The sequence below is a fragment of the Amyelois transitella genome, chromosome 15 (assembly GCF_032362555.1).
Source record: "Amyelois transitella isolate CPQ chromosome 15, ilAmyTran1.1, whole genome shotgun sequence".
Taxonomy (NCBI): Eukaryota; Metazoa; Arthropoda; class Insecta; order Lepidoptera; family Pyralidae; genus Amyelois; species Amyelois transitella.
The window spans coordinates 50,330-75,789 of record NC_083518.1 but is presented as its reverse complement, the minus strand read 5'-3'; the positions used below and the strand labels follow the sequence as shown (position 1 = coordinate 75,789).

Below are 25,460 nucleotides of genomic sequence, written 5' to 3'. Positions count from 1 at the left end.
TTATTGATTGCTTGTTATCTCTAGGATTTGCCATAATATTGATATGATAAGGGCAGATAATGACAGATTATAATATGTTTCTGTGCAGGATATGGTGACAACTTCACCCACGAGTGAGAAATAAGAGTATAATTATGTTATTATATTAAAGGAAAAAATATGTTTGAAAATGAAATAACTACAACATGTTTACAATTTACTTTTTATTCTGACAAGTATATACAATAATACAATTTGCTATTCCTTATATTACGTAATTACAGGTTTAAACGTGTTAAAACATACATAAACAACGAAAGTAATAAACTTCCCATAATAAGCTAATTAAATATTTTCTGTACAATACTTATAAGTTTTGTATTATTAAAAAAAAATCAAAAAGAAATAAACATTTTTCACCAGCCTGGAATGTATGTATTCCAAAGCACAAGATGGTATCTTATATCAAAAATAAAACGTGTATTAAACAACTAAATCTACGTATAAATATTCTCTCTCCATTGCACCAGCATTGTTTTAATTGCATACAGTCACTTGTCATGGCTCTATTTAATAGAAATCGAATCAACTAGAAACTAAATTTGTCAAGAGCATAGGTCTGGATAATATGCAACCTATATGTGTTTGTTGTAGGCTACAAAAAAAGATATTATGGAAAAGAACGGAACAAGTAAAAGTTTGTTATGTTTATTTGTGGAAATTGAAAACAGTTCGATATAAGTAAAGAAAAAGTGAAGTTTTAGTTGTTTTGTTAATACAGTTCCATTCCACGTAAAATACCATGTATCAAAGACAGTGATATTAAAACAATATCGACTATTTTGCAGACCTTGTGTTGCTAAATGCAGGTTGATAGTGTACTGCTGTCAGTACAAGCGACACTTCATCAGTACAAACCTAAATTAACCTCAAAATACTTAGACATCTAGCAATATTAGTTAATACATTGTGACATGAATAATACAGCTTAAATATATTGGTCGGCATTCTCTCTGTTGTTGTGCTTCGAGACATGATACATATTGTAGTGTTTGTATCTAGTAATGGATACAAGACGCTGTCTCACACACACAAGTCGGTATTATAAATGTCAAGTTGACAAGTTGTGAAGTTGACGTTGTTGAAGAAAATGCTGCAGTGCAGTTTGTTACCGCTTCTTCTGCACTGACGCCTTGGAAGCGGCAGTAAACTTAGTTTTTAAGTAATTTATTTGACGTCAACCAATGTTGTTAAACCATACGACAATTATTAAGTGATATAATAGTATCCTATAATAATGAATAAAAATTTTGAATTTGAATTTTGACAGTTGCTTGCGAGCGGCAATCGCAGACAGACGTGTACTGGTACTTGGTGTGGTAGTGAGCCGGTGACTGTACGTAGTATAAATATCATATACTTTACACATATAATAGAATCAGACGATGATTCATTCCGATAGACAAGATAATTATAATCAATTAGATTGAAGATCGTTCTCACTGAAACAAGCCTGTCATCGAGTCAGCGACGGCGCCAAGGCACTGAGTGATATTCACATTTAAGTCGCGACAAGTGGTTTCTTTAATAGAAACCCAGATACCTTAACAATTTTGAAGACTTCGAATCTAATCTGAAGGCGAGGAAAAACAACAAGTCGCATACCACGCAGAACAGAATGCATTATAATAAAGAACATTTGCCAAATATACCTACTGCTGCCCAGTCTTAGCAATTCTTATTCAAGTATTCGGTCAACCAGTCGCATCGCATACATTTGTTTTGCATACATACATATGGTCACGTCGATATCCCTTGCGGGGTAGACATAGCCTACAGTCTTGAAAACACTGATAGGCCACGTTCAGCTTTTTAGTTTTGCACTTGATTAATATCATTTTACCCTTTATCTATGATTTTGCCTTCTGGTTCTAAACGTGTGTTTATATCTATCCTATCATTCACTTTTCGGGCAGTAACAGTAGCTAATCTGGAAACTATTGATTTATTTTTGAATCCATTTTGAATTTGTCTCAATGACATCTATATGGCACTATTGCTATGTGCGGTGTTGTCGATTGACATGCACTATTCTATGCATTTTTAATCTTAACTGAAAGCATATTTTACGAAATACTATACTACATTCTTGTAAGTAAAAATTAATTCCATATACAGAGTGACTTTTAATTCAGCTGCATAAATTGAACTGTTAATTTTACTCATCTAAAGGTTATTAAAAAACGTTAAAAGAAAATTATCGGTTCATATTTCAAAAAGTCCGAAAAAAAATAAAAGTATCAAAATCCACGATCCTAAATACGTCATATCACCCCGGCCGGCGGAAAAGCGACGCGTAATATTGAGAGGTCAACGACACAATTCATTCAGCTGAGCGATCTCGACAACTCTGTAGGTACTTTACTTAATCTTGATACTAGAAAAATAATTTATTTTTCAGACATTTATTTACATGTTTAGTTTTAATTTCTTTTTGTAGTATTCGTCTGTATTAAAGCGTGTGACGTAGTTTTTGAGGGTTTTTTAAATGTGAAAATGATGACGTTTAATTTAAATAAAAATAGGCTCAAACGGCTCAGAAGCATGGGTATAGTCTATGTTTAAAAGGATGCGGTTGTTTTAAATGTCACCCTGTATAAAATTAATATATAAAGTAACAAGAGTAAAAATGTGCAAAGTTTCTGTAAAAAACATTCAGACATTTTACTTTCTTGTGGATTAAAATAAATATAGGTACATCACATATCGTCGATTTAGAATCTTATTGCAGTCCTTTTGCTTTTTGGTCTGTCCCGTATATGAAGACCCGCTCCACTCGAATTGAGTGATGGTGTTCTCAACAAACTGGAGAAAAATGTGAATTATATCCAAAAGTACACTTTGCTAAGGTTGAGGAAGTTTAATCACACACATAAATATGTATAATCACGTCTATATTTCTTGCAGAGTAGACCGAGACTGAACGGCCAAGCTGTATTGCTTAATGATGGAATGGAGATTGTGACAGGTTGCTAGCCCATCGGCTTTAAGAAGGCTCACAAGTTTATTAGCCTATCCCTTGTGGGGTAGACAGAGCCAACAGTCTTGAAAAGACTTCCACGTCTTGAAAAGACCACGTTCAGCTATTTGGCTTTGTATAAAATGTTTACGAACCTTTTTCATTCAATAAAATATACAGGCCACTAAGAACTTCAAATTAAAAAAAAGAGAGTGCGTAATTCGATTGTCATTGTCATTTTTGGCTTTTTGTTATGTTGTTGGAGGTTACTAATAATTTTCATGTTCTTATAAGATTTCTTAATATATTTTGCTTTATTTTAACCAACGCAGCGTTTTATTTTCATCCCGGAAATAATCTTTAACTAAACAGGCTTAATGATAGAATTAAGATTGAAAAAGTGACAGGTTTCTAGCCCATCGCCTAGAAAGGAATCCCAAGTTTGTAAGCCTATCCCTTAGTCGCCTTTTATGACATCCATGGGAAAGAGATGGAGTGGTCCTATTCTTTTTTGTATTGGTGCCGGGAACCACCCTCACCTAGGCCTCGGGGTTGGCCCGCATCAGGGCGAGGTCGGCCTGCACCATGTCGCGCACCAGCTCCGAGAACGACACGCGCGGCGCCCAGCCCAGCTGTCGCCGCGCCTTCGACGGGTCGCCCAGCAGCAGGTCCTGAAACACCGCTCACTTCAACCCGATTCTAGACATGTTGGCAAGATAAACAAAATGCCGACGACGGAAAAACCTGCCTACAACATTGTGTCAACCAGCAACACTCACCACTTCAGTCGGGCGGAAGTACTTGGGGTTGACCTTGACCAGCAGCCTGCCGGAGCCCGCGTCGTGGCCCGTCTCCGCGGCGCCGCGCCCGCGCCACTGCAGCCGCGTGCCCACCACCGCGAACGCCTTCTCCACGAACTCCCTGACGCTGTGAGCCTCGCCTGTTGCCACCACGAAATCTTCAGGCTTCTCTTGCTGCAGCATCAGCCACATCGCCTGTGTAATACATTGAACGGTTTCATTGACTTCTTAAAACTTTCTTTGAAATTACAAATGTTTGTAAACCAAGAGCGGCCAGCAATTTTTAGGGAACTCCGCGAAGAAGAAACAATATTCATAATATAGTTTCAATATTGATTCAGTTACAGTACTCCTGGACAGCCATCAGTGTTTCGCGTTATACTTTCCCACCCACCTCCACGTAGTCCTTGGCGTGGCCCCAGTCGCGCTTGCTGTCCAGGTTGCCCAGCTCCAGGTGCGGCATGAGCCCCAGCGTGATCTTGGCGACGCCGCGCGTGATCTTCCGGGTGACGAAGTTCTCGCCGCGGCGCGGGCTCTCGTGGTTGAACAGCAGCCCGTTGCAGGCGAACATGCCGTACGCCTCGCGGTAGTTCACCACGATCCAGTAGCCGTATAGTTTCGCGCACGCTGTACGAGATAACATAGTATGTATAGCAACCTATCACTATCACTGAAACACAATTTCATTATAGCTAAACATGTCCTTCGAATCTTGTGACTTTTGGCTTTGTCTGTACCGTAATAAGATATGATATGTGTGTATGTGTATTGGGATAATAATATTTTGTTATATCAATATATTAGTGCCGTGTGGTTCTCGGCACCAGTACAAAAAATAATAGGACTACTCCATCTCTTTCCCATGGATGTCGTAAAAGGCGACTAAGGGATAGGCTTACAAATTTGGGATTCTTTTTTTAGACGATGGGCTAGCAACCTGTCACTATTTGAATCTCAATTCTATCATTAAGCCAAATAACTGTGCGTGGCCTATCAGTCTTTTCAAGACTGTTGGCTCTGTCTACCCCACAAGGGATATAGACGTGACCATATGTATGTATATATTAGAAAAGTATAATTTTTAATTTAACATCACATATAGGGTAGAAGACAATTTCCAATTAAAAATATATATTTTTTCAAAAATACATACAGATCTGTAAACTATACCTACTATAAGAGCAAGTCGTGAAGTCAAAACAAAAGGCTTCCTACGAATTAATAAAGCCATAGTTAGACACACCTTTTGTTTTCTTTCTCTTTTTAATTCTACTGAGACATATTCCTTATCAAATTTTGTTCCACTAATAGAAAGTAACATAAGATACCTATGTGAAGGCTTATCAAAGATAACAATTATCATTTCCCATTCAATTTTGAAACCTACTTGGAATAAGTACTTGAAGCAAGGTATTGTGAAATTGCGATAAAGACAACAACCTCGGAAAGTCTGTATTTACAGATTACTGTGGCAATAACGAATTCAATTGAACAATCAGAAAATTTACAAACAATTTCAGGCTGTTATCTCACTGTAGAATTTGCTGCTCATATCAGTTCTGTGAATTACAATAAATGTTTTATTGTTGTACTCTTCTGATTATAGCACCGAAAAGATTACAATGTTAAATCCCGATTGGCCAATAAGACTCAACCATAAAGTGACCGTGAATAAAATGGAGTGGTTTTCGTCTGTGATACTGCCACCACCTTTCCGTACAGCTCTGATGCAGAAACTTTGTACATACATACATATGGTCACCTCTATATCCCTTGTGGGGTAGACAGAGTCAACAGTCTTGAAAAGACTGATAGGCCACACTCAGTTATTTGGCTTAATGATAGAATTGAGATTCAAATAGTGACAGGTTGCTAGCTCATCGCCTAAAAAAGGATCCCAAGTTTGTAAGCTTATCCCTTAGTCGCTTCTTACGACATCCATAGGAAAGAGATGGAGTGGCAGTATTATTTTTTGTACTGGTGCCGGGAACCACACGGCACAGAAACTTTGTAGATCTTGGAAACGCCAGTAGGATGACATAGCCATCAGACTCACCATAAGGCGAGCGCGGGTAGAACGGCGTGGTCTCGGTCTGCGGCACCTCCGCCGCCTTCCCGTACAGCTCCGACGTGGACGCCTGGTACACGCGCGCGCGCGCCGCCAGCCCGGCCGCGCGCACCGCCTCCAGCAGCCGCAGCGCGCCCAGCGCGTCCACCTGCGCCGTGTACTCGCTCAGCTCGAACGACACCTTCACGTGCGACTGCGCGCCCAGGTTGTAGATCTCGTTCGGCCGGACCTGGCACGTGAAGACAATCAAGTATTCTGGCAAGGCTGTGTGAGACTTTACTTCTAGAATAGGAGGTGATAATATAAACTAAACAAATACTAAAGATATTTCGTAAGGAGTGAAGAACAGGAATAACAAAAATATTTTTAGGGAGACAAGAACGCGAGAGCGTGGCGCTCCGCCCATGATTCATCTTATAGTAACTAGAAAATTAGTTCAATCTAGACATAATAATTAACCTTTTCAAATATAGCATGCATGCAGCTAGTATGAATAGAAATACCTAGGTATTTCCTTTTACACCTTTTACGTAATACAGCATGATACAGCAATTACAGTCTGACCTTGACTAAATAATAACATTATTGTTGAACATATGCATAAAATAAATTAGTAACTTCCCCACTTTTCATCATTTTATGTATGATGTGGATCCAAACTAAATATTTATGTTTCATTATTCAAATAACCTATCTAAAAATTAATATAAGGACATGTTATGTTCTCCTCTCCAGAGAGATCAACTGGGCATAAGGCCAGGGGATCCCCTTATTTTGTTTGTTGTGTTATTCCCTTGTTGTTCTGTTGGTTTTCTGAGGAACTTTAACAGCTATAAATACTTCCCGTGTAAAGCCAGGATGAGTCACCAGTAACAAATATTATTAAACTAGCTGTGCCTGTGACTTCATCCGCGTGGAATAGTTATTTTGGGCATCATTGAGCCCTCTAGGATGAATAGTTTTTCCCGTTTTTCTTCACATTCTCCATGATTTCTTCGCTCCTTATAGTTGCAGTGTGATGTTATATAGCCTAAAGCCTTGCTATATCAATGGTAAATTCAACACAAAAAGAACTTTTTAATTTTAACTAGTAGTTTTTGAGATTAGTGTGTTTAAACAAACAAACAAACTCTTCTATTTTATAATATAAGTAAAGATTGATAGATTATCAACTTGCATGGATTTATTAATCCTCAATATTACTGTTAGGACATTAAGCTGAATTCTTCTGGAGGCTTTGAATACATGATATTTGTTTGTAACTTTATTGAGTTATACAGCTTCATAAAAAGTATGTAAGCAAGGCATATCTCATTTAAATTTGACTACTTATGTCGTCAACAGTTTAACTGAGCAAACTTTGCTCAGTTGGACTGTTGAGGGGTTATAATACTTTACTATTAGTCTGTCATTACACACATGCTACACTTCTGTCAGGAGACATGTTAGTCACAACTCGTCATGTTAGTTATCTTGCCCAATCAATGAATAGTAAGGTAACTGACCTTAGTGATAATACTGATGAGGCAAGTGGTGTCGGTGAGGTCCCCGTAGTGCAGGTGCATCCTGCCCCCCGTGTGGCAGGTGGGCTGTCCATACAGGTGCTGGATGCGGCCCGTGTTGAACGACGACGAACGCCGCAGGATGCCATGCACTTCGTAACCTTTTTCTATTAAGAATTCTGCTAAGTATGATCCATCCTACAAAAATATCAAATTGTTTACACTTGTTTTCTTAGCCGTATAAACAATAAAATCATAAATATTGTATTTACCTGTCCTGTAATGCCGGTTATAAGAGCCACTTTTTTGTTATTACTGTTTGTAATATTTGCACTACTGCCGGCATCGTCACCAGACATTTTAAGGAATCAATAAAACAAATGCTACTTTTACAACAGAGACGTCGGCTGGCTATGAGAGTTGCTTTGTGATAAGCTTATCACAAACAATACACAACATTCCACGTATTGTACACGATTTTTGTTAAACGGTGTGGCTAGTTCTTAGTTTTAATTCATATATAATCATCTACATAGAATGTTTATATCTTGAAAATGATTCATTAACACAAACTTGTTAAAATATAAATTTAAACATCAAAAAGATTTTTATTCTGGGCCGGTTCGAAGTTTTTTCGACTTTTAGTTCAATTTTGCTTTCAATTCAATTCAATCAATTTCATGAATGAATGATTAAATGAGATGATCATTCTGTCAATGTCATAAGTCCTTCTAGTGCCACTGTCATAAAGTCACATTCGAAATCATTCTTAGTCTTATCAATCAGACGTTTGTGCTTTGCTTGCTTATCAGTACAAGCTTATAGTACCTGCCAAGTCAAGGCCGCAATTTCGTAAGATATTGTTAGGATTTCATGAATTTTAATGGCATTGAAGAAAACATAGCCTTATAAAACTTTGGTCATTAAAAACACCAAGTGGAATCATTTAGGCCATGCTAAATAAGGAAAAGTTATGCGCGTCATTAAATGTTACTGCTTTCTAACATAAACTGAGTAGATAACCTAATCTGTAAAGTGTAAACAAGGTTGAAGAAGTTACAATGCCCGACATCAAGATTACACCTCTGGGAGCAGGCCAAGATGTAGGTCGAAGCTGTATTTTACTTTCCATGGGAGGTAAAAATATCATGTTAGATTGTGGCATGCACATGGGATACAACGATGAGCGGCGGTTCCCGGACTTCTCATACATAGTGCCGGAGGGCCCCATCACCAGCCAGATCGACTGCGTCATCATCTCTCACTTCCACCTGGACCATTGCGGAGCACTGCCATACATGTCGGAAATGGTTGGATACACCGGACCCATCTACATGACGCATCCAACTAAAGCCATAGCGCCTATTTTGCTTGAAGATATGAGAAAAGTTGCGGTCGAAAGAAAGGGAGAAGCAAACTTCTTCACATCTCAAATGATTAAAGATTGTATCAAGAAAGTAACAGCTGTGACATTGCATCAGTCTGTCATGGTTGATAATGAGTTAGAAATCAAAGCCTACTATGCTGGACATGTATTGGGAGCTGCTATGTTCTGGATCCGAGTGGGCTCTCAGTCTGTGGTTTACACCGGGGACTACAACATGACTCCAGATAGACATCTTGGTGCGGCTTGGATAGACAAATGTCGACCAGACTTGTTGATTACGGAGTCAACATACGCCACTACCATTAGAGATTCAAAACGTTGCCGTGAAAGAGATTTCCTGAAGAAAGTACATGAGTGTGTTGAGAAAGGAGGAAAAGTACTGATCCCAGTGTTTGCACTGGGGAGAGCACAGGAATTGTGCATCTTGTTAGAAACATACTGGGAGAGAATGAATTTGAAATACCCAGTTTATTTTGCACTTGGCTTGACTGAAAAAGCTAATAATTATTACAAGATGTTCATAACATGGACCAATCAAAAGATAAGGAAAACTTTTGTTCAAAGAAACATGTTTGACTTTAAACATATAAAACCTTTTGATAAATCCTACATAGACAACCCAGGAGCAATGGTGGTCTTCGCCACCCCCGGCATGTTGCATGCTGGGTTGTCTTTGAATATTTTCAAAAAGTGGGCACCCTATGAGCAGAATATGGTGATAATGCCAGGGTTCTGTGTCCAAGGCACAGTCGGTCACAAGATTCTGAATGGAGCCAAGAAAGTTGAATTTGAAAACAGGCAAGTTGTGGAAGTTAAAATGGCTGTGGAATACATGTCTTTTTCTGCTCATGCTGATGCTAAAGGCATCATGCAGCTGATTCAATATTGTGAGCCCAAGAATGTGCTGCTGGTGCATGGGGAGGCTCAAAAAATGGAGTTCCTCAAAGATAAAATTGAGAAGGAATTTAAGATTGATTGTTTTATGCCAGCAAATGGTGAAACTTGTGTCATTAACACTCCAACAAAAATTCCTGTTGATGTTTCTCTAAGACTGCTGAAAGCAGAAGCTGTCAAATACAATGCTCTGCCCCCTGATCCCAAGCGGCGGCGGGTCGTGAATGGTATTCTCTGTGTGAAAGACAACCGACTTTCTTTGCTGGATATTGATGAAGTTTGTGATGAGATTGGTATCAACAGGCATATTATACGCTTCACAAGCACTGTGAGGTTCGAGGACCCGGGCCCTGCTGTCAAGACAGCAGAGAAGTTAAAAGCACTTCTTGAGGGGAAGCTGGATGGCTGGACCATCACCATATCTGAGGGAAACATATCTGTAGAGTCTGTGTTGATTAAAATTGAAGGAGATGAGAGTACTAAAAGCATTTATGTGTCCTGGACCAATCAAGATGAAGATTTAGGCAGCTACATTCTTGGACTACTTCAATCTATGGTTCAAGAATCATAGAAACCATTAAAAATCCAAATTGAATTTATAATTCTAAGTTTATTTTTTTAAAATAAATAATTTTTGATAAATATTAATGGAAATTAAATTTTGTTTTATTCTACTAGCCCTAGCACGACATATAGCATTTACTGTCAGAATAATTTGTGGTTAGCGCTAGTATAACTCAAGTGTTAATGAGTTCTAGGTTAGCACGAATTGAGTAAGTATATATAGGTCATAAATATCGGATAAACTAGAATACGGCAATTCTTAATTTTGTGGTGTTAACAGGAATTTCTGTTTCATAAATGGGTGTATAGTAAGTACCTACATTGGTGCATAAAATCAGCCTCTTTTTTTTTGGAGTGATTAAAAGTAAGTTATCTTTGAGGATAGTCTTTTTTAAGATTATTATGCACCAAACAAAATACAGTAAATGTTTCACTCTGAGCTGAGATTTTAGTTATATTTCAGTATATACAAAAGTCCTCTGTGAGATTTTATTGCTTTTTTTTAAAACGAACGACGTATTTAAATGAAAATATGGTCGACGACGACGATGAAATATAAACGAAAAATATATCGAGTCTCTTCTTTTTTTCATTCGGTTCCTTAAAATTGTCTTTCAATTAAACCAATGTCCGTTTGTATTTATTTTTATAAAAGAAACCCAGATGGTCCAATGTAAAAAAATCCTGGCCAAAAAAAAGTAAATGTCAAAAACGCAGAGACAAAATGTCAATGTCAAAACAACGTGGTATTTGTTTTGTTGTTCAGGTTGAACTGCATTGTGCACACATGTGTTATTTAGTTTATAAAATTTTAATCTAGTTTTAAAGTATAATGCCTCCATTTAGACGTGGTTTATTAAAAAGAAAAAGTACTGCAGAGGATAAACAAACGACCGTTTCAAAAGATGAATCGGATGATGAGGTTTGTACCAACTTGTTTTCACCGACGTCTTGCAATGTTTTTGGTTAACTTTACTGTCGATATATGTATATATATATTGTATTTTGTTATTAGGGTGGGTGGTCCAGAGATGAGGAGTTGATCCGTGGTGAGCTGGACGGCGGAGAAGACTCCACAGACTCGGAGCGCGAGCGGGAGAGTGACTCCGGCTCGGACCATGAACAGGATGTAATGCCATTATTTTCTCGCGTTTGCCTATTATTTTCAGCAATACTGTATTCCTCAAACTGCTATATCCTCACATCCACAATAATGGGTATCATGAAATAAAATCCATATTTATGTGATCATGAGTTTTATGGTATTCTTGTCTTCTTTTAATGTGTGGTCAACAGAATGTTAACCTATCTGCATCACACAGTTCCATGCAGTGTAATTTGATATGCTGTTGACAATACTTAAGATTTAAGAACTATAATAACCATTTAGTTTAATCAAGTATGAATTCAATATTGTGTTTCAATATTCTAGTATGACTGCAGATTTGTCCAGAGTTGTTATTCAATATTTGTCTGTCCTTGCTTTGCCCAAACTCAGTTGTTACTTATTAACAAGTTGTCTCAATAGACATGTGTCTTTTTTAACAGGAAGTCCTGTTTGATGATGATGTTGACTCTACACTTGGGGATGAAAATGGCGCAGGTAGTGGATCAGAGGAATCTTCAGTAAGTACAAATTTAATAACCTATGTTTTTAAAATTTCAAACTTCTGCATATTGGATGGCAGCAGAAGAATAGGCATTCTTTCTCTTTTTATGGATGCTGCAGTTAATGCATCATTGATTCCAAGGCCATCTACTGACACACTCTCACCTTCACCAAGGACTTTTTCCACCAGTTAGCTGCCCATTTGTGGCCTTACTTATGTGGGGGATGATCCTCTTCAGTAAAAGCTTCCCACGACATAAGCCCATGCCTTGGCTGCCTTGTGATTACTAACTAAAAAATAATCCAAAACTTTTAAGTTGGCTATTTGATAGGTTAGTTTTAGACATGTTGCCTGAAAGTGATAAACATAATTAAAGCTTACAAGTGAGAGAGCAATAGAAAAAAGTTGTTTTTGAGAACATTACTTCATATAAATTTAACAGGATATAACAGATTCAGAAGAAGATGAAGACTCAGATGATGATAATAGTAATGAAGATGAAAGTGATAATGGCGAAGAGTCACAAGAGAGTGTGGACAGCGGTGCTGAGTCCAGTGCCGGCCTCACTGCCTCCAGTGACGAGGCTGACAAGAAAGAGAAGAAAGATACAATTAGTAGCAACAAAGAAAAGAGACAGAAGGCTGTAAACCCTGAAACCAGCAAAAGAAAAAAACCAACAAGTGAGAAGGCTGAACAAAAACAGAAAGAAACTAGTAGGGAGAGGGTTGAACAGAAAGGGAAAGGAGAAGGCAGTAAGAGCAGTGTGGACTTGCTGTCTGAGAAGATCAAGGAGACCAGGGTTACTATCAAACCTGTTGAAGAGAAGGGTGAGTGTCTTGTATTGTTAATTCTCATATTCTGGTTTGTGTTGCCTATTGTTCGATTACTCATGAATAACAAAATGTAAGAAGTAGAAAATATGGTTCTTCAAATTCTGGTGTGCAAAAACTAACTGATTTGATGAGGTTATTGATTTATTCATAGAGCAATTTCTTTGACGCCGCTACAAAAAAATAAGACCAATATTGTTGTAGCTAGCTATGATGTTGATGAATTCAAATTCAAAATTTTTAATTATTATTATTATAGGATAATTCATATCGCTTAATAATTGACATTGAATAGATATGGAGTAGTCTATTCGTAAACCACATGTCTCATCACTGTTATTTTGGTGTCGGCAGACGAGTACGAGTCGGGCGACACGTCGGACGAGGAGGACCGCCGCAACCCGGCGGGGGACGTGCCGATGTGGTGGTACCGCGAGTACCCGCACGTCGGCTACGACCTCGACGGCCGCAGGATCATGCGCCCGCCGCAGCGCGACGCCATTGACGACTTCCTCAGGTAACAAAGATGGCGGCTGTCTGTACATTCATTCCTTTTGTTTGGCTATTCTTTCCGAGGCGCAGTCTTGTACTGAGTGGGCCGGTTAAATTTAAATTAGTACTTTCGAGAGTAGTAAGAAGATCTTTACAGTACTTGTAAAATTGTACAGGAAATGCGAAGATCCAGAATTCTGGAGAACAGTCCAGGATCCGACCACGGGACAGGACGTGAGGCTGAGCGCTGAGGACCTGCAGCTCATACAGCGCATCCGCCAGGGCATGCTGCCCGACCCGCGCCACGATGAGTACCAGGTTTGTTTGCCTCTTATCCGTGTGTGCCTAGTTCCAGTTACTAATTGTTAATTAGGATTCTTACTTTTGTATGTCGAAATTGTGTTTGTGTGTATTCAAAACTAAATTAAAAACATTTAAAGAGAAAAGCAATGAATGAAGGGACGCTCCACTGTACTCCTCCAAGAATTAGCTTTTTAAATATAAGAAGAAGAATTATGATTTGTACAATATTAAGTTGACGATATAAATATGTATGTGGCAGCCATGGGTGGAGTGGTTCTCCCGCGAGGTGCTGGCCGCGCCGGTGCGCGCGTTCCCGGAGCACAAGCGCTCGTTCCTGCCGTCGCGCGCCGAGCAGCGGCACGTGGCCAAGCTGGTGCACGCGCTCAAGATGGGCTGGAGCAAGACCAGGAAGGAGATCGCCAGGGAGAGGCAGCGGAAGAAGGTCTGTTATTATGTAGAAGATGGCGAGAAGTCATTGAACTTACAGGTCTTCGTGTATATCAAACCGATATTGAACACATTCGGGTCTAATGCTTAACTATAAAAATAAAGGAGTATATTTTGATTGTATGTCCTGCACAAAATTATAATATTATACGGGATAAAATACTCGTAGGATACAAAGGTATCGCTTAATGTCTTCAACATTATGTACTTACAATCGTTTAAGGATTGTGTTCTCTTTGGTCGGACAGTTAACGTTTCAAGATTTGCCTGATTATAATATAGCACCTGTACCACTGGCAATGTGTTACCAGGAGAAGCAGTTCTACAACCTGTGGGGCTCCGCGGAGGAGACGCCGCGCGGCGTGCACAAGCACATCCCCGCGCCGCGCCGCGCGCTGCCCGCGCACGCCGAGAGCTACAACCCGCCGCCGGAGTATCTGCTGGACGAGAGCGAGGTGGGTGGACTCTCTCTCTCTCTCTCTCATCCCCGCGCTGCCCGCGCACGCCGAGAGCTACAACCCGCCGCCGGAGTATCTGCTGGACGAGAGCGAGGTGGGTGGACTCTCTCTCTCTCTCTCTCATCCCCGCGCTGCCCGCGCACGCCGAGAGCTACAACCCGCCGCCGGAGTATCTGCTGGACGAGAGCGAGGTGGGTGGACTCTCTCTCTCTCTCTCTCATCCCCGCGCTGCCCGCGCACGCCGAGAGCTACAACCCGCCGCCGGAGTATCTGCTGGACGAGAGCGAGGTGGGTGGACTCTCTCTCTCTCTCTCTCATCCCCGCGCTGCCCGCGCACGCCGAGAGCTACAACCCGCCGCCGGAGTATCTGCTGGACGAGAGCGAGGTGGGTGGACTCTCTCTCTCTCTCTCATCCCCGCGCTGCCCGCGCACGCCGAGAGCTACAACCCGCCGCCGGAGTATCTGCTGGACGAGAGCGAGGTGGGTGGACTCTCTCTCTCTCTCTCTCATCCCCGCGCTGCCCGCGCACGCCGAGAGCTACAACCCGCCGCCGGAGTATCTGCTGGACGAGAGCGAGGTGGGTGGACTCTCTCTCTCTCTCTCTCATCCCCGCGCTGCCCGCGCACGCCGAGAGCTACAACCCGCCGCCGGAGTATCTGCTGGACGAGAGCGAGGTGGGTGGACTCTCTCTCTCTCTCTCTCATCCCCGCGCTGCCCGCGCACGCCGAGAGCTACAACCCGCCGCCGGAGTATCTGCTGGACGAGAGCGAGGTGGGTGGACTCTCTCTCTCTCTCTCTCATCCCCGCGCTGCCCGCGCACGCCGAGAGCTACAACCCGCCGCCGGAGTATCTGCTGGACGAGAGCGAGGTGGGTGGACTCTCTCTCTCTCTCTCATCCCCGCGCTGCCCGCGCACGCCGAGAGCTACAACCCGCCGCCGGAGTATCTGCTGGACGAGAGCGAGGTGGGTGGACTCTCTCTCTCTCTCTCTCATCCCCGCGCTGCCCGCGCACGCCGAGAGCTACAACCCGCCGCCGGAGTATCTGCTGGACGAGAGCGAGGTGGGTGGACTCTCTCTCTCTCTCTCTCATCCCCGCGCTGCCCGCGCACGCCGAGAGCTACAACCCGCCGCCGGAGTATCTGCTGGACGAGAGCGAGGTGGGTGGACTCTCTCTCTCTCTCTCTCATCCCCGCGCTGCCCGCGCACGCCGAGAGCTACAACCCGCCGCCGGAGTATCTGCTGGACAAGAGCGAGGTGGGTGGACTCTCTCTCTCTCTCTCATCCCCGCGCTGCCCGCGCACGCCGAGAGCTACAACCCGCCGCCGGAGTATCTGCTGGACGAGAGCGAGGTGGGTGGACTCTCTCTCTCTCTCTCTCATCCCCGCGCTGCCCGCGCACGCCGAGAGCTACAACCCGCCGCCGGAGTATCTGCTGGACGAGAGCGAGGTGGGTGGACTCTCTCTCTCTCTCTCTCATCCCCGCGCTGCCCGCGCACGCCGAGAGCTACAACCCGCCGCCGGAGTATCTGCTGGACGAGAGCGAGGTGGGTGGACTCTCTCTCTCTCTCTCATCCCCGCGCTGCCCGCGCACGCCGAGAGCTACAACCCGCCGCCGGAGTATCTGCTGGACGAGAGCGAGGTGGGTGGACTCTCTCTCTCTCTCTCTCATCCCCGCGCTGCCCGCGCACGCCGAGAGCTACAACCCGCCGCCGGAGTATCTGCTGGACGAGAGCGAGGTGGGTGGACTCTCTCTCTCTCTCTCTCATCCCCGCGCTGCCCGCGCACGCCGAGAGCTACAACCCGCCGCCGGAGTATCTGCTGGACGAGAGCGAGGTGGGTGGACTCTCTCTCTCTCTCTCTCATCCCCGCGCTGCCCGCGCACGCCGAGAGCTACAACCCGCCGCCGGAGTATCTGCTGGACGAGAGCGAGGTGGGTGGACTCTCTCTCTCTCTCTCTCATCCCCGCGCTGCCCGCGCACGCCGAGAGCTACAACCCGCCGCCGGAGTATCTGCTGGACGAGAGCGAGGTGGGTGGACTCTCTCTCTCTCTCTCATCCCCGCGCTGCCCGCGCACGCCGAGAGCTACAACCCGCCGCCGGAGTATCTGCTGGACGAGAGCGAGGTGGGTGGACTCTCTCTCTCTCTCTCTCATCCCCGCGCTGCCCGCGCACGCCGAGAGCTACAACCCGCCGCCGGAGTATCTGCTGGACGAGAGCGAGGTGGGTGGACTCTCTCTCTCTCTCTCTCATCCCCGCGCTGCCCGCGCACGCCGAGAGCTACAACCCGCCGCCGGAGTATCTGCTGGACGAGAGCGAGGTGGGTGGACTCTCTCTCTCTCTCTCTCATCCCCGCGCTGCCCGCGCACGCCGAGAGCTACAACCCGCCGCCGGAGTATCTGCTGGACGAGAGCGAGGTGGGTGGACTCTCTCTCTCTCTCTCTCATCCCCGCGCTGCCCGCGCACGCCGAGAGCTACAACCCGCCGCCGGAGTATCTGCTGGACGAGAGCGAGGTGGGTGGACTCTCTCTCTCTCTCTCATCCCCGCGCTGCCCGCGCACGCCGAGAGCTACAACCCGCCGCCGGAGTATCTGCTGGACGAGAGCGAGGTGGGTGGACTCTCTCTCTCTCTCTCTCATCCCCGCGCTGCCCGCGCACGCCGAGAGCTACAACCCGCCGCCGGAGTATCTGCTGGACGAGAGCGAGGTGGGTGGACTCTCTCTCTCTCTCTCTCATCCCCGCGCTGCCCGCGCACGCCGAGAGCTACAACCCGCCGCCGGAGTATCTGCTGGACGAGAGCGAGGTGGGTGGACTCTCTCTCTCTCTCTCTCATCCCCGCGCTGCCCGCGCACGCCGAGAGCTACAACCCGCCGCCGGAGTATCTGCTGGACGAGAGCGAGGTGGGTGGACTCTCTCTCTCTCTCTCTCATCCCCGCGCTGCCCGCGCACGCCGAGAGCTACAACCCGCCGCCGGAGTATCTGCTGGACGAGAGCGAGGTGGGTGGACTCTCTCTCTCTCTCTCTCATCCCCGCGCTGCCCGCGCACGCCGAGAGCTACAACCCGCCGCCGGAGTATCTGCTGGACGAGAGCGAGGTGGGTGGACTCTCTCTCTCTCTCTCTCTCATCCCCGCGCTGCCCGCGCACGCCGAGAGCTACAACCCGCCGCCGGAGTATCTGCTGGACGAGAGCGAGGTGGGTGGACTCTCTCTCTCTCTCTCTCATCCCCGCGCTGCCCGCGCACGCCGAGAGCTACAACCCGCCGCCGGAGTATCTGCTGGACGAGAGCGAGGTGGGTGGACTCTCTCTCTCTCTCTCTCATCCCCGCGCTGCCCGCGCACGCCGAGAGCTACAACCCGCCGCCGGAGTATCTGCTGGACGAGAGCGAGGTGGGTGGACTCTCTCTCTCTCTCTCTCTCATCCCCGCGCTGCCCGCGCACGCCGAGAGCTACAACCCGCCGCCGGAGTATCTGCTGGACGAGAGCGAGGTGGGTGGACTCTCTCTCTCTCTCTCTCATCCCCGCGCTGCCCGCGCACGCCGAGAGCTACAACCCGCCGCCGGAGTATCTGCTGGACGAGAGCGAGGTGGGTGGACTCTCTCTCTCTCTCTCATCCCCGCGCTGCCCGCGCACGCCGAGAGCTACAACCCGCCGCCGGAGTATCTGCTGGACGAGAGCGAGGTGGGTGGACTCTTAACAATAAATTTTTCTATAAAACTGCTTCTGTATTTCTTGTCATATGTTTAAAAGTACTTAGAATGAGTAAAAACTGTACCTCGCACTGACAGATGAAGGAGTGGGAGAAGCTGAGCGAGACCCCGTGGAAGCGGAAGTACACGTTCCTGCCGACGCGGCACGGCAGCCTGCGCGCGGTGCCCGCCTTCCCGCGCTTCGTGCGCGAGCGCTTCCTGCGCTGCCTCGACCTCTACCTGGCGCCGCGCGCGCTCAAGATGCGGGTGAGTGCTCTGCCTGCCCGCCGACTTCATTGCCGATGTTCATTTCACTTTTCACCATTTTGGTGCCGATTGTAACGAAGATATGTCAATGAAAGTACTATTATATAACTATTCAATTTTCATAGACAGTACATTGTTTCATATGGTTTTGAACCACATTGTTCAGTATAATTTTGCATTCCTAGCTATCATTCCAAAGTTACTCACGTGAATGTTATCCCCGTCCCTCGCAGTTGACTATCAGCCCGGAAGACTTGGTGCCGAAGCTGCCTTCCCCCCGCGACCTGCAGCCGTTCCCCACGAGCGAGTCGCTGGTGCTGCGCGGGCACCAGGGGCTGGTGCGCGCGGCCGACTTCGACCCCAGCGGGCAGTACGTGGTGTCGGCCGGCGACGACGGCACAGTCAGAGGTCAGTGGGAACCACACGGCGTCTCTAACGTCACACGGTACAACCAATCTTGGTGAATGCTATGCCCATCAGTCATGATTTTTATGTACCAAAAGTAGAAGGGGGCATTCAAAACAGGGTAAATTTTAATTCAACTGCATAAGTTTAACTGTTAAGTGTACTCATCTAAAGGATATTTAAAAACGTTAAAAGAAAAATATCGGTTCTTATTTCAGAAAGTACGAAAAAAAATAAAAGTATCAGAATCCACGATCCTAAATACGTCATATAACCCCGGCCGGCGGAAAAGCGACGCGTAAGATTCAGAGGTCAACGACACAATTCATTAGGCTGAGCGATCTCGACAATTCTGTACTTCACTTGATCTTGATACTAGAAAAATAATTTATTTTTCAGGCATTTATTTACAAGTTTAGTTTTAATTTCTTTTTGTAGTATTGGTCTTTAATAAAGCGTGTGACGTAGTTTTTGAGGGTTTTTTAAATGTGAAAATGATGATTTTTAATTTAAATAAATAAAAGCGTAGTAAAAATAGGCTCAAACGGCTCAGAAGCATGGGTATAGTCTATGTTTAAAAGGATGCAGTTGTTTTAAATGTCACCTTGTATATCTAATACAGCTGAGACCAAATGAATGTTCTTCATCAGATTCAGTTCTGCGATTTTTTAATATTTTTTATAAGGGCGGTAAGTCGATATTTTTAATAGTTTGGTTGGGCTTAGGGTTGGTAAATGCGAAACTTTGCGTTCGCTTAATTTCGGAACTAACTGACTTATAGCCTTGAAATTTTGGATTTAAGGTATGTTATTGTAGTATACCGGATGACAAAATTTCTGCGTTCCTGTCTGATCCAGAGATGGTTTCGGTAAAGTGAAGAGGCCTCCGATTTGAAAGTAAAATAAGGCATATGTTGTCGCGTAGTATGGGAGACAAGCACGGGCCGCTGCCTGCGCACCATCGCCGTGGCGCCGGCGCTGGCGGGCGAGGCGGGCGGCGTGCGCTGCGTGCAGTGGGCGCCCGTGCGTGCGCTCAGCGTGGTGGGCGCGGCGGCGGGCGGCCGGCTGCTGCTGCTGAACCCGGGCGCCGACATCGGCGCGCACGCGGTCGCGCGCCGCACCGACGAGCTGCTCATGGAGCCGCCGCCGCAGAAGATGACCAGTGAGTCGGATTACTACTTTTGTCTATTAAACAAATATTCATTCTAATTATTCTATTTTATCTTTGAACCAAACGGCTGAAGGTTTTTCAAGACTGGTTTTGGCTACCCCCGCATAAATGTGACTATACGTATGCTATAATCTACTTTCATCTCTGTGACAGATGTGAAATTCACAGGTTATAGTCTGTCTTTCTCGCATCTACGTCATAGGTATCGTTCTGTCACAGAGATGAAGTTATATTTTTACAATAATTTGTTTCATAGTGGACGCCCGCACGGCGTCGTGTATCACGTGGGACGCCGTGAGCGCCGACGAGTGGGCGCTCGGCATCAGGCTCGCCATCACGCACTTCAAGCCCATCACGCATGTGAGTAGTCTGCTATTATAGCGGGGCGAGATTGAAAAGTAAAAGCCAACTACGGGATAACAACTTTACTTTGGTTACTTATAAAAAGAAATACAAAACTTGCTCGCCTTATAAGATGTGCATACCGCACCGGTGCGCGCGTTGTAAAGAGACTGATTTGTTTAATGAGGCGTGCGGGCGGTACTCAACGCGGGCGCTGGGAATTGCGGAATAAATTAGCGAAACCACGAACACGTCTGTAAGAAGGTTCTAAGTGTCTTCAGGTTCGTCGGCGGCAACATTTTCAGCACAGCCTCCACCTTTCGAGGATCTGGTTCAATGCCTAATGTCCCAAGTAAGTAAGCCGCTCCTTAGCAAAAACACACTTACCTCGATTGGCTTTCATTTTAAACAGGCGTAGACGGTCGACGATCGGTGACGATTAAAATTTGGTGATATTACCAGAATATCATCCAAATAAGCCAGCACACATACGTATTTAAGACCAGACCTCATCCGATCGATCAATCGCTGAAAAGTTGCTGGCGCGTTTTTAAGGCCTAACGGCATTCGGTGAAATTGGAATGTACCAAAAGGTGTGGTGAATGCCGTCTTTGGTTTATCCTCCGGAGCGACAATAATCTGCCAGTAACCAGCCTTTAAATCAATTGTGGACATGACACAGCCTTCTCTGGTACTGTGCAACATGTAATCTATGACAGGAAGTGGATACTTATCAGTACGGGTGACGCTGTTTAATTTCCGGTAGTCGACACAAAAGCCTCTCCATTTTTCTTGGATATCAGCACCACTGGGGAAGCCCACTCTTACTAAGCATCTTTGATGATGTCATCTTCTAACATCTTTCTCTAATTCCGCTCTCATCACTTCTGGAAAATTAAATTCTTTTGATGTGACATATGAAAAGGTAGCTTCGTTACTACGCTGTTCCCTTTCAATTATTTTTCTATAAACTTTGTGTGGGGGCAACCTTGGTCCAAACGTTTGTTTGAGGCAGACCAGGTTGGGGTATGGTCCTTCACACCCTGCCACCCGCCTGCTAACCCGGTGAGTAACATAGGCAAGCCACGCAAGGCGTTTTCGTCGCTTACTCCAACACAATCTTTATAGACCTCTATGGCGTCTGCAAAAGATTCCACGTTGCTAGACTTCTCGCCTTCGAATCGTGTTGTGCGTTTTGCGTAATTACCATTTAAGGAACTACTTACAGTTGGTGGGCCATTTACCCTTTCCATTAAAAATCTCAGCTGCTCGGTTGTTATCATGATCGGAGCAATCGGAGGCACTGGAACAGCCTCCGGCGCAGGTGCAGGTGGTTGTACAGCCTCCGGAGTGGGCGGCGGCGACGCCACCACATTAGCTTGGGCAGCGCCCGCCGACGGACTCTCTGCGCGAGATGTCGTAAGCACCATGGTAACACGATGAAGCAATACGTGTATGTCGAAATAAGAGTTCACGAAAGTCCAGACGCACTATCACCACGTACACCAAAGTCTTTATAAATAATGTCCAAACACACACAATAGTTAGTTAGTACCACCTTATAAAAAAGTCTTTACTATTATAGCACCTACACATGTATCGCGAAACAAAACAGTAGCACTGTCGCGATAGGTTCCCAAACGGTTTTTTTCCTTGCTAGTTTATTATTCGGAGTTATAAGACACGGGATCCCTATCTCCACTCTCCACTCTAAGATAAAATTCAACACCAAGCATAACGCGAGATCATGTCGGCCCCCATTACTTACTTATCGACAAAAAACAGTTGCATTCAGGGGCAGCTTCCGCTACCAGGCCACTAAATGTTGGAACAATATACCTCTCCCCATTAGGATTCAAGCATCTATCTAGTATAAAGTTTATAAATTTCCGAGGAAGTTTATAAACTTGCGGCTCTTGTTATTTTCCGGTGACATATCTATGTAATTTTTTCAGATATCGTGGCACGCGCGCGGCGACTACGTGTGCGTCACGCTGCAGGACGCGGCGTCCCGCAGCGTCGCCGTGCACCAGCTGTCGCGCCGCGGCTCCCAGCTGCCGCTGGCCCGCGCGCGCGGCGCCGTGCAGTGCGCGCTGTTCCACCCCGCGCGCCCGCAGCTGTTCGTGGCGGTCAGTGCTCTCTCTCTCTCTCTCTCTCTCTCTCTCTCTCTCCCAGCTGCCGCTGGCCCGCGCGCGCGGCGCCGTGCAGTGCGCGCTGTTCCACCCCGCGCGCCCGCAGCTGTTCGTGGCGGTCAGTGCTCTCTCTCTCTCTCTCTCTCTCTCTCTCTCTCCCAGCTGCCGCTGGCCCGCGCGCGCGGCGCCGTGCAGTGCGCGCTGTTCCACCCCGCGCGCCCGCAGCTGTTCGTGGCGGTCAGTGCTCTCTCTCTCTCTCTCTCTCTCTCTCTCTCTCCCCCAGCTGCCGCTGGCCCGCGCGCGCGGCGCCGTGCAGTGCGCGCTGTTCCACCCCGCGCGCCCGCAGCTGTTCGTGGCGGTCAGTGCTCTCTCTCCGCTGCTGTTCCTCCTAAAGCTTACGACCACTCCTCTGTACCACTAAATACCTCCTTAACATGGTGTAGCTCGCGCTCCAAAAGATCAGTGTTACAAATATTGTATCCTCTGTTCTTGAGTGACGTCACAACAGCCTGCAAGAGTGATGGGGTAGTATGCAGGTATCCATCTCGTGTGTACGCTTACGGTAAATACAGTGAGACAGCGATCAATCTGGTCTTACCGTGATGATATTTCCAAGAAAGGCAACAAGCTGTCCTTTTCCAAATTATAAGTGAACTAGAGGCCGCCCGCGACTTCGTCCGCATGGAAACCCTATCATCAATCCCGCGGGAACTCTGGGATAAAAAGTAGCCTATGTGTTATTCTGGGTCTTCAGCTACCTACATACCAAATTTCATGGTAATCGGTTCAGTAGTTTTTGCGTGAAAGAGTAACAAACATCCATACAAACTTTCGCCTTGATAATAGTAGTAGGATTAGATTTTCGGATGAATAGAGTTGAGTGACATGAGACGCTACTTGCAGACGCAGCGCGTGGTGCGCGTGTACGACCTGGTGAAGCAGCAGCTGGTGCGCAAGCTGCAGACGGGCGCGCAGTGGCTGTCGGCGCTGGCCGTGCACCCCGCCGGCGACAACCTGCTCGTCGGCTCCTACGACAGGAAGTGTCTCTGGTGGGTACCAGGCTCCAACGTGATGCAATTACATTCTTGTTTATAAACTGATGTTATTACCCTGACAAAAATTTCGTAAAGAAACCTACACACTCAGATAGTTTAATCTGTAAACATGATCCGAACATTAGGTTTCCCTACAAATATTCCAAAAATTACTTACCCAAGTAAGTTGTTTCTGTGTTACACGAGTTTTGTGGATCTAATTATGTCTGATTCGCCGTGTCTGGTCTAATCTTTTTATGCGCTTGTATTGAGGATTTATTCCAGCCATCAGTTATGGTCTAGTGGAGATGTTGCTAGTTCTTGTTAAATATAATGAGGCGACTCGTATCGCAGGTTCGACCTGGAGCTGTCGGGGCGGCCGTACCAGACGCTGCGGCTGCACGGCTCGGCGGTGCGCAGCGTGGCGTTCCACGCGCGGTACCCGCTGTTCGCCAGCGCCGGCGACGACCCCTACATCGTCGTGTCGCACGGACAAGTCTACAGGTGGGAGATTGTACACCAGCAAACAGTCAAATGTTTAATAATGATCTCTTTCGCAAAATTCAATATTCTTTGTAATCGTATTGAACTTTATCAAATAAATTTTCAAAAAAGTTGTTCGGTACTAAGGAGTAAATAACCACTATTTTTTTTTCCAATAATGGTTAATTCGTACTACCTGATAAGACAAATGTCCGAAAGCCGATAAAATTCATCATAGGTGTAATAAGCAAGTGGGATATTTAATATTATTTATGTACGCATGTTTTTTTTATAAGTTAGTCATTGATGCCATCGTGTGTATGTTGCATCTCCAGCGACCTGCTGCAGAACCCGCTGCTGGTGCCGCTGAAGCAGCTGCGCGCGCGCGGCGCCCGGCCGCCCCGCGTGCTGGCGCTGCGCTGGCACCCCGCGCAGCCCTGGCTGCTCAGCGCCAACGCCGACGGCACGCTGTCCATGTACACCTAGCGGGGCCTTGTATATACATCTACATCATTAAATGTTTTATTGTAAATTCTGCGTCTTTTGTTACGTCATTTCCTAAATTCTGACCTACAAGATACCTTCAAATTTAAGAGTTCTTCCGGATATTCGTGCGATTTTATCATCTGAGATTGGACTCTGACTGTGTTCACTGTGTTGTGCAGATATTTTTGAGATAGGACTCCTGTAATAAGTACCTGATTATTTGAGATACGACTCCCAAGTTTGTGTTTGTTTTTGTGAAAGACAGATTTTACAACAAATGTGCCACGATGCCTTCAGATAAACATTGTTGCGTTCCTGGTTGTAAAGGCAGTGGAGGTATGTTTGAAATATTTTTGTTCTTGTATCAATCTGGTTCTTAATCTTGTGGTTTAATTCCTGGCAAGGCCACAATCGAAAATTATTATTTTTGCTGGATAGTCAAAAATATTATTAACAGTGATTTTTCCCTATAAAAATCTTTTCAACTGGGTTTAACAATCATCATTATGAGAATATTATGAGAATTAATCCAATCAGGCCACATATAACTTTAAGAAAGTTAATTGTAAAAACCTCGCATGGTTGCGAGTCTTTTCTAGTAATATAGTTATACTAGAAGTGTTAACTTCCAAAAAATAATTGTATAAAAAAACTACGCTTTTATTGCTATATTGCACTATAAAACAGTAGTAGCAAGTCGAACAATCATTTATAGCCAATTACCTCCGATTAAAATTATAACAAAATTAAATTTATAAACAAAACAATTTAAATCGGAGTAAAAAGCGTGGGGAGCTTGATGTAGTAAATATTAAAATCATTCTATTAGCATATATTTATGACAAGAAAGTTATGAAAATGAAGTAAATGCACCCCACGCTATTTACTCGATTTAAATTGTTTTGTTTATAAATTTAATTTTGTTATAATTTTAATCAGAGGTAGTTGTTATTATTTATTTATTTAAATGTGAAAATGATGACGTTCTATTTAAATAAAAATAGGCTCAAACAGCTCAGAAGCATGGGTATAGTCTATGTTTAAAAGGATGCAGTTGTTTTAAATGTCACCCTGTATAATCAATAATTTGGACTTAATAATAAAACA

The 25,460-nt window shown here is 45.1% G+C and overlaps 3 protein-coding genes across 3 annotated transcripts; 2 read left to right on the top strand and 1 right to left on the bottom strand.

Annotated features, from left to right (window-relative positions):
- Positions 1-183: 183 nt before the first annotated feature.
- LOC106136498 (GDP-mannose 4,6 dehydratase) lies at positions 184-8,044 on the bottom strand. Its single transcript, XM_013337066.2, has 7 exons — positions 7,641-8,044; positions 7,372-7,566; positions 5,855-6,095; positions 4,193-4,425; positions 3,778-3,993; positions 3,538-3,669; positions 184-2,844 (listed from the first exon to the last, which is right to left on the bottom strand). Exons 1-6 carry the CDS (start codon positions 7,725-7,727, stop codon positions 3,538-3,540), a joined length of 1,104 nt encoding a protein of 367 aa, XP_013192520.2. The 5' UTR covers positions 7,728-8,044; the 3' UTR covers positions 184-2,844.
- A 98-nt stretch (positions 8,045-8,142) lies between these two features.
- On the top strand, positions 8,143-10,308 carry LOC106136497 (integrator complex subunit 11). Its single transcript, XM_013337065.2, has one exon. The coding sequence runs from the start codon at positions 8,430-8,432 to the stop codon at positions 10,218-10,220; it is 1,791 nt and encodes a 596-aa protein (XP_013192519.1). The 5' UTR covers positions 8,143-8,429; the 3' UTR covers positions 10,221-10,308.
- Positions 10,309-10,942: 634 nt separating this feature from the next.
- LOC106136479 (ribosome biogenesis protein BOP1 homolog) lies at positions 10,943-24,399 on the top strand. Its single transcript, XM_013337043.2, has 16 exons — positions 10,943-11,135; positions 11,229-11,342; positions 11,762-11,839; positions 12,266-12,650; positions 13,008-13,170; positions 13,322-13,463; positions 13,708-13,890; positions 14,207-14,350; positions 18,134-18,301; positions 18,535-18,709; positions 19,631-19,867; positions 20,133-20,236; positions 22,174-22,347; positions 23,254-23,399; positions 23,739-23,888; positions 24,203-24,399. Exons 1-16 carry the CDS (start codon positions 11,046-11,048, stop codon positions 24,351-24,353), a joined length of 2,604 nt encoding a protein of 867 aa, XP_013192497.2. The 5' UTR covers positions 10,943-11,045; the 3' UTR covers positions 24,354-24,399.
- Positions 24,400-25,460: the final 1,061 nt, after the last annotated feature.

What these genes read in the sequence shown, in the direction of transcription:
- LOC106136498 (XM_013337066.2), bottom strand. Translation starts at nt 7,727, where the DNA reads ATGTCTGGTGACGATGCCGGCAGTAGTGCAAATATTACAAACAGTAAT. An exon ending in TAACCGGCATTACAGGACAG is followed by an intron (nt 7,567 to 7,640) that starts GTAAATACAATA and finishes ATATTTTTGTAG; the next exon opens with GATGGATCATACTTAGCAGA. An exon ending in CTACCCGCGCTCGCCTTATG is followed by an intron (nt 4,426 to 5,854) that starts GTGAGTCTGATG and finishes TATCTCGTACAG; the next exon opens with CGTGCGCGAAACTATACGGC.
- LOC106136479 (XM_013337043.2), top strand. Translation starts at nt 11,046, where the DNA reads ATGCCTCCATTTAGACGTGGTTTATTAAAAAGAAAAAGTACTGCAGAG. An exon ending in ATCTGCTGGACGAGAGCGAG is followed by an intron (nt 14,351 to 18,133) that starts GTGGGTGGACTC and finishes TCGCACTGACAG; the next exon opens with ATGAAGGAGTGGGAGAAGCT. An exon ending in CGACGACGGCACAGTCAGAG is followed by an intron (nt 18,710 to 19,630) that starts GTCAGTGGGAAC and finishes GTTGTCGCGTAG; the next exon opens with TATGGGAGACAAGCACGGGC.
- LOC106136497 (XM_013337065.2), top strand. Translation starts at nt 8,430, where the DNA reads ATGCCCGACATCAAGATTACACCTCTGGGAGCAGGCCAAGATGTAGGT.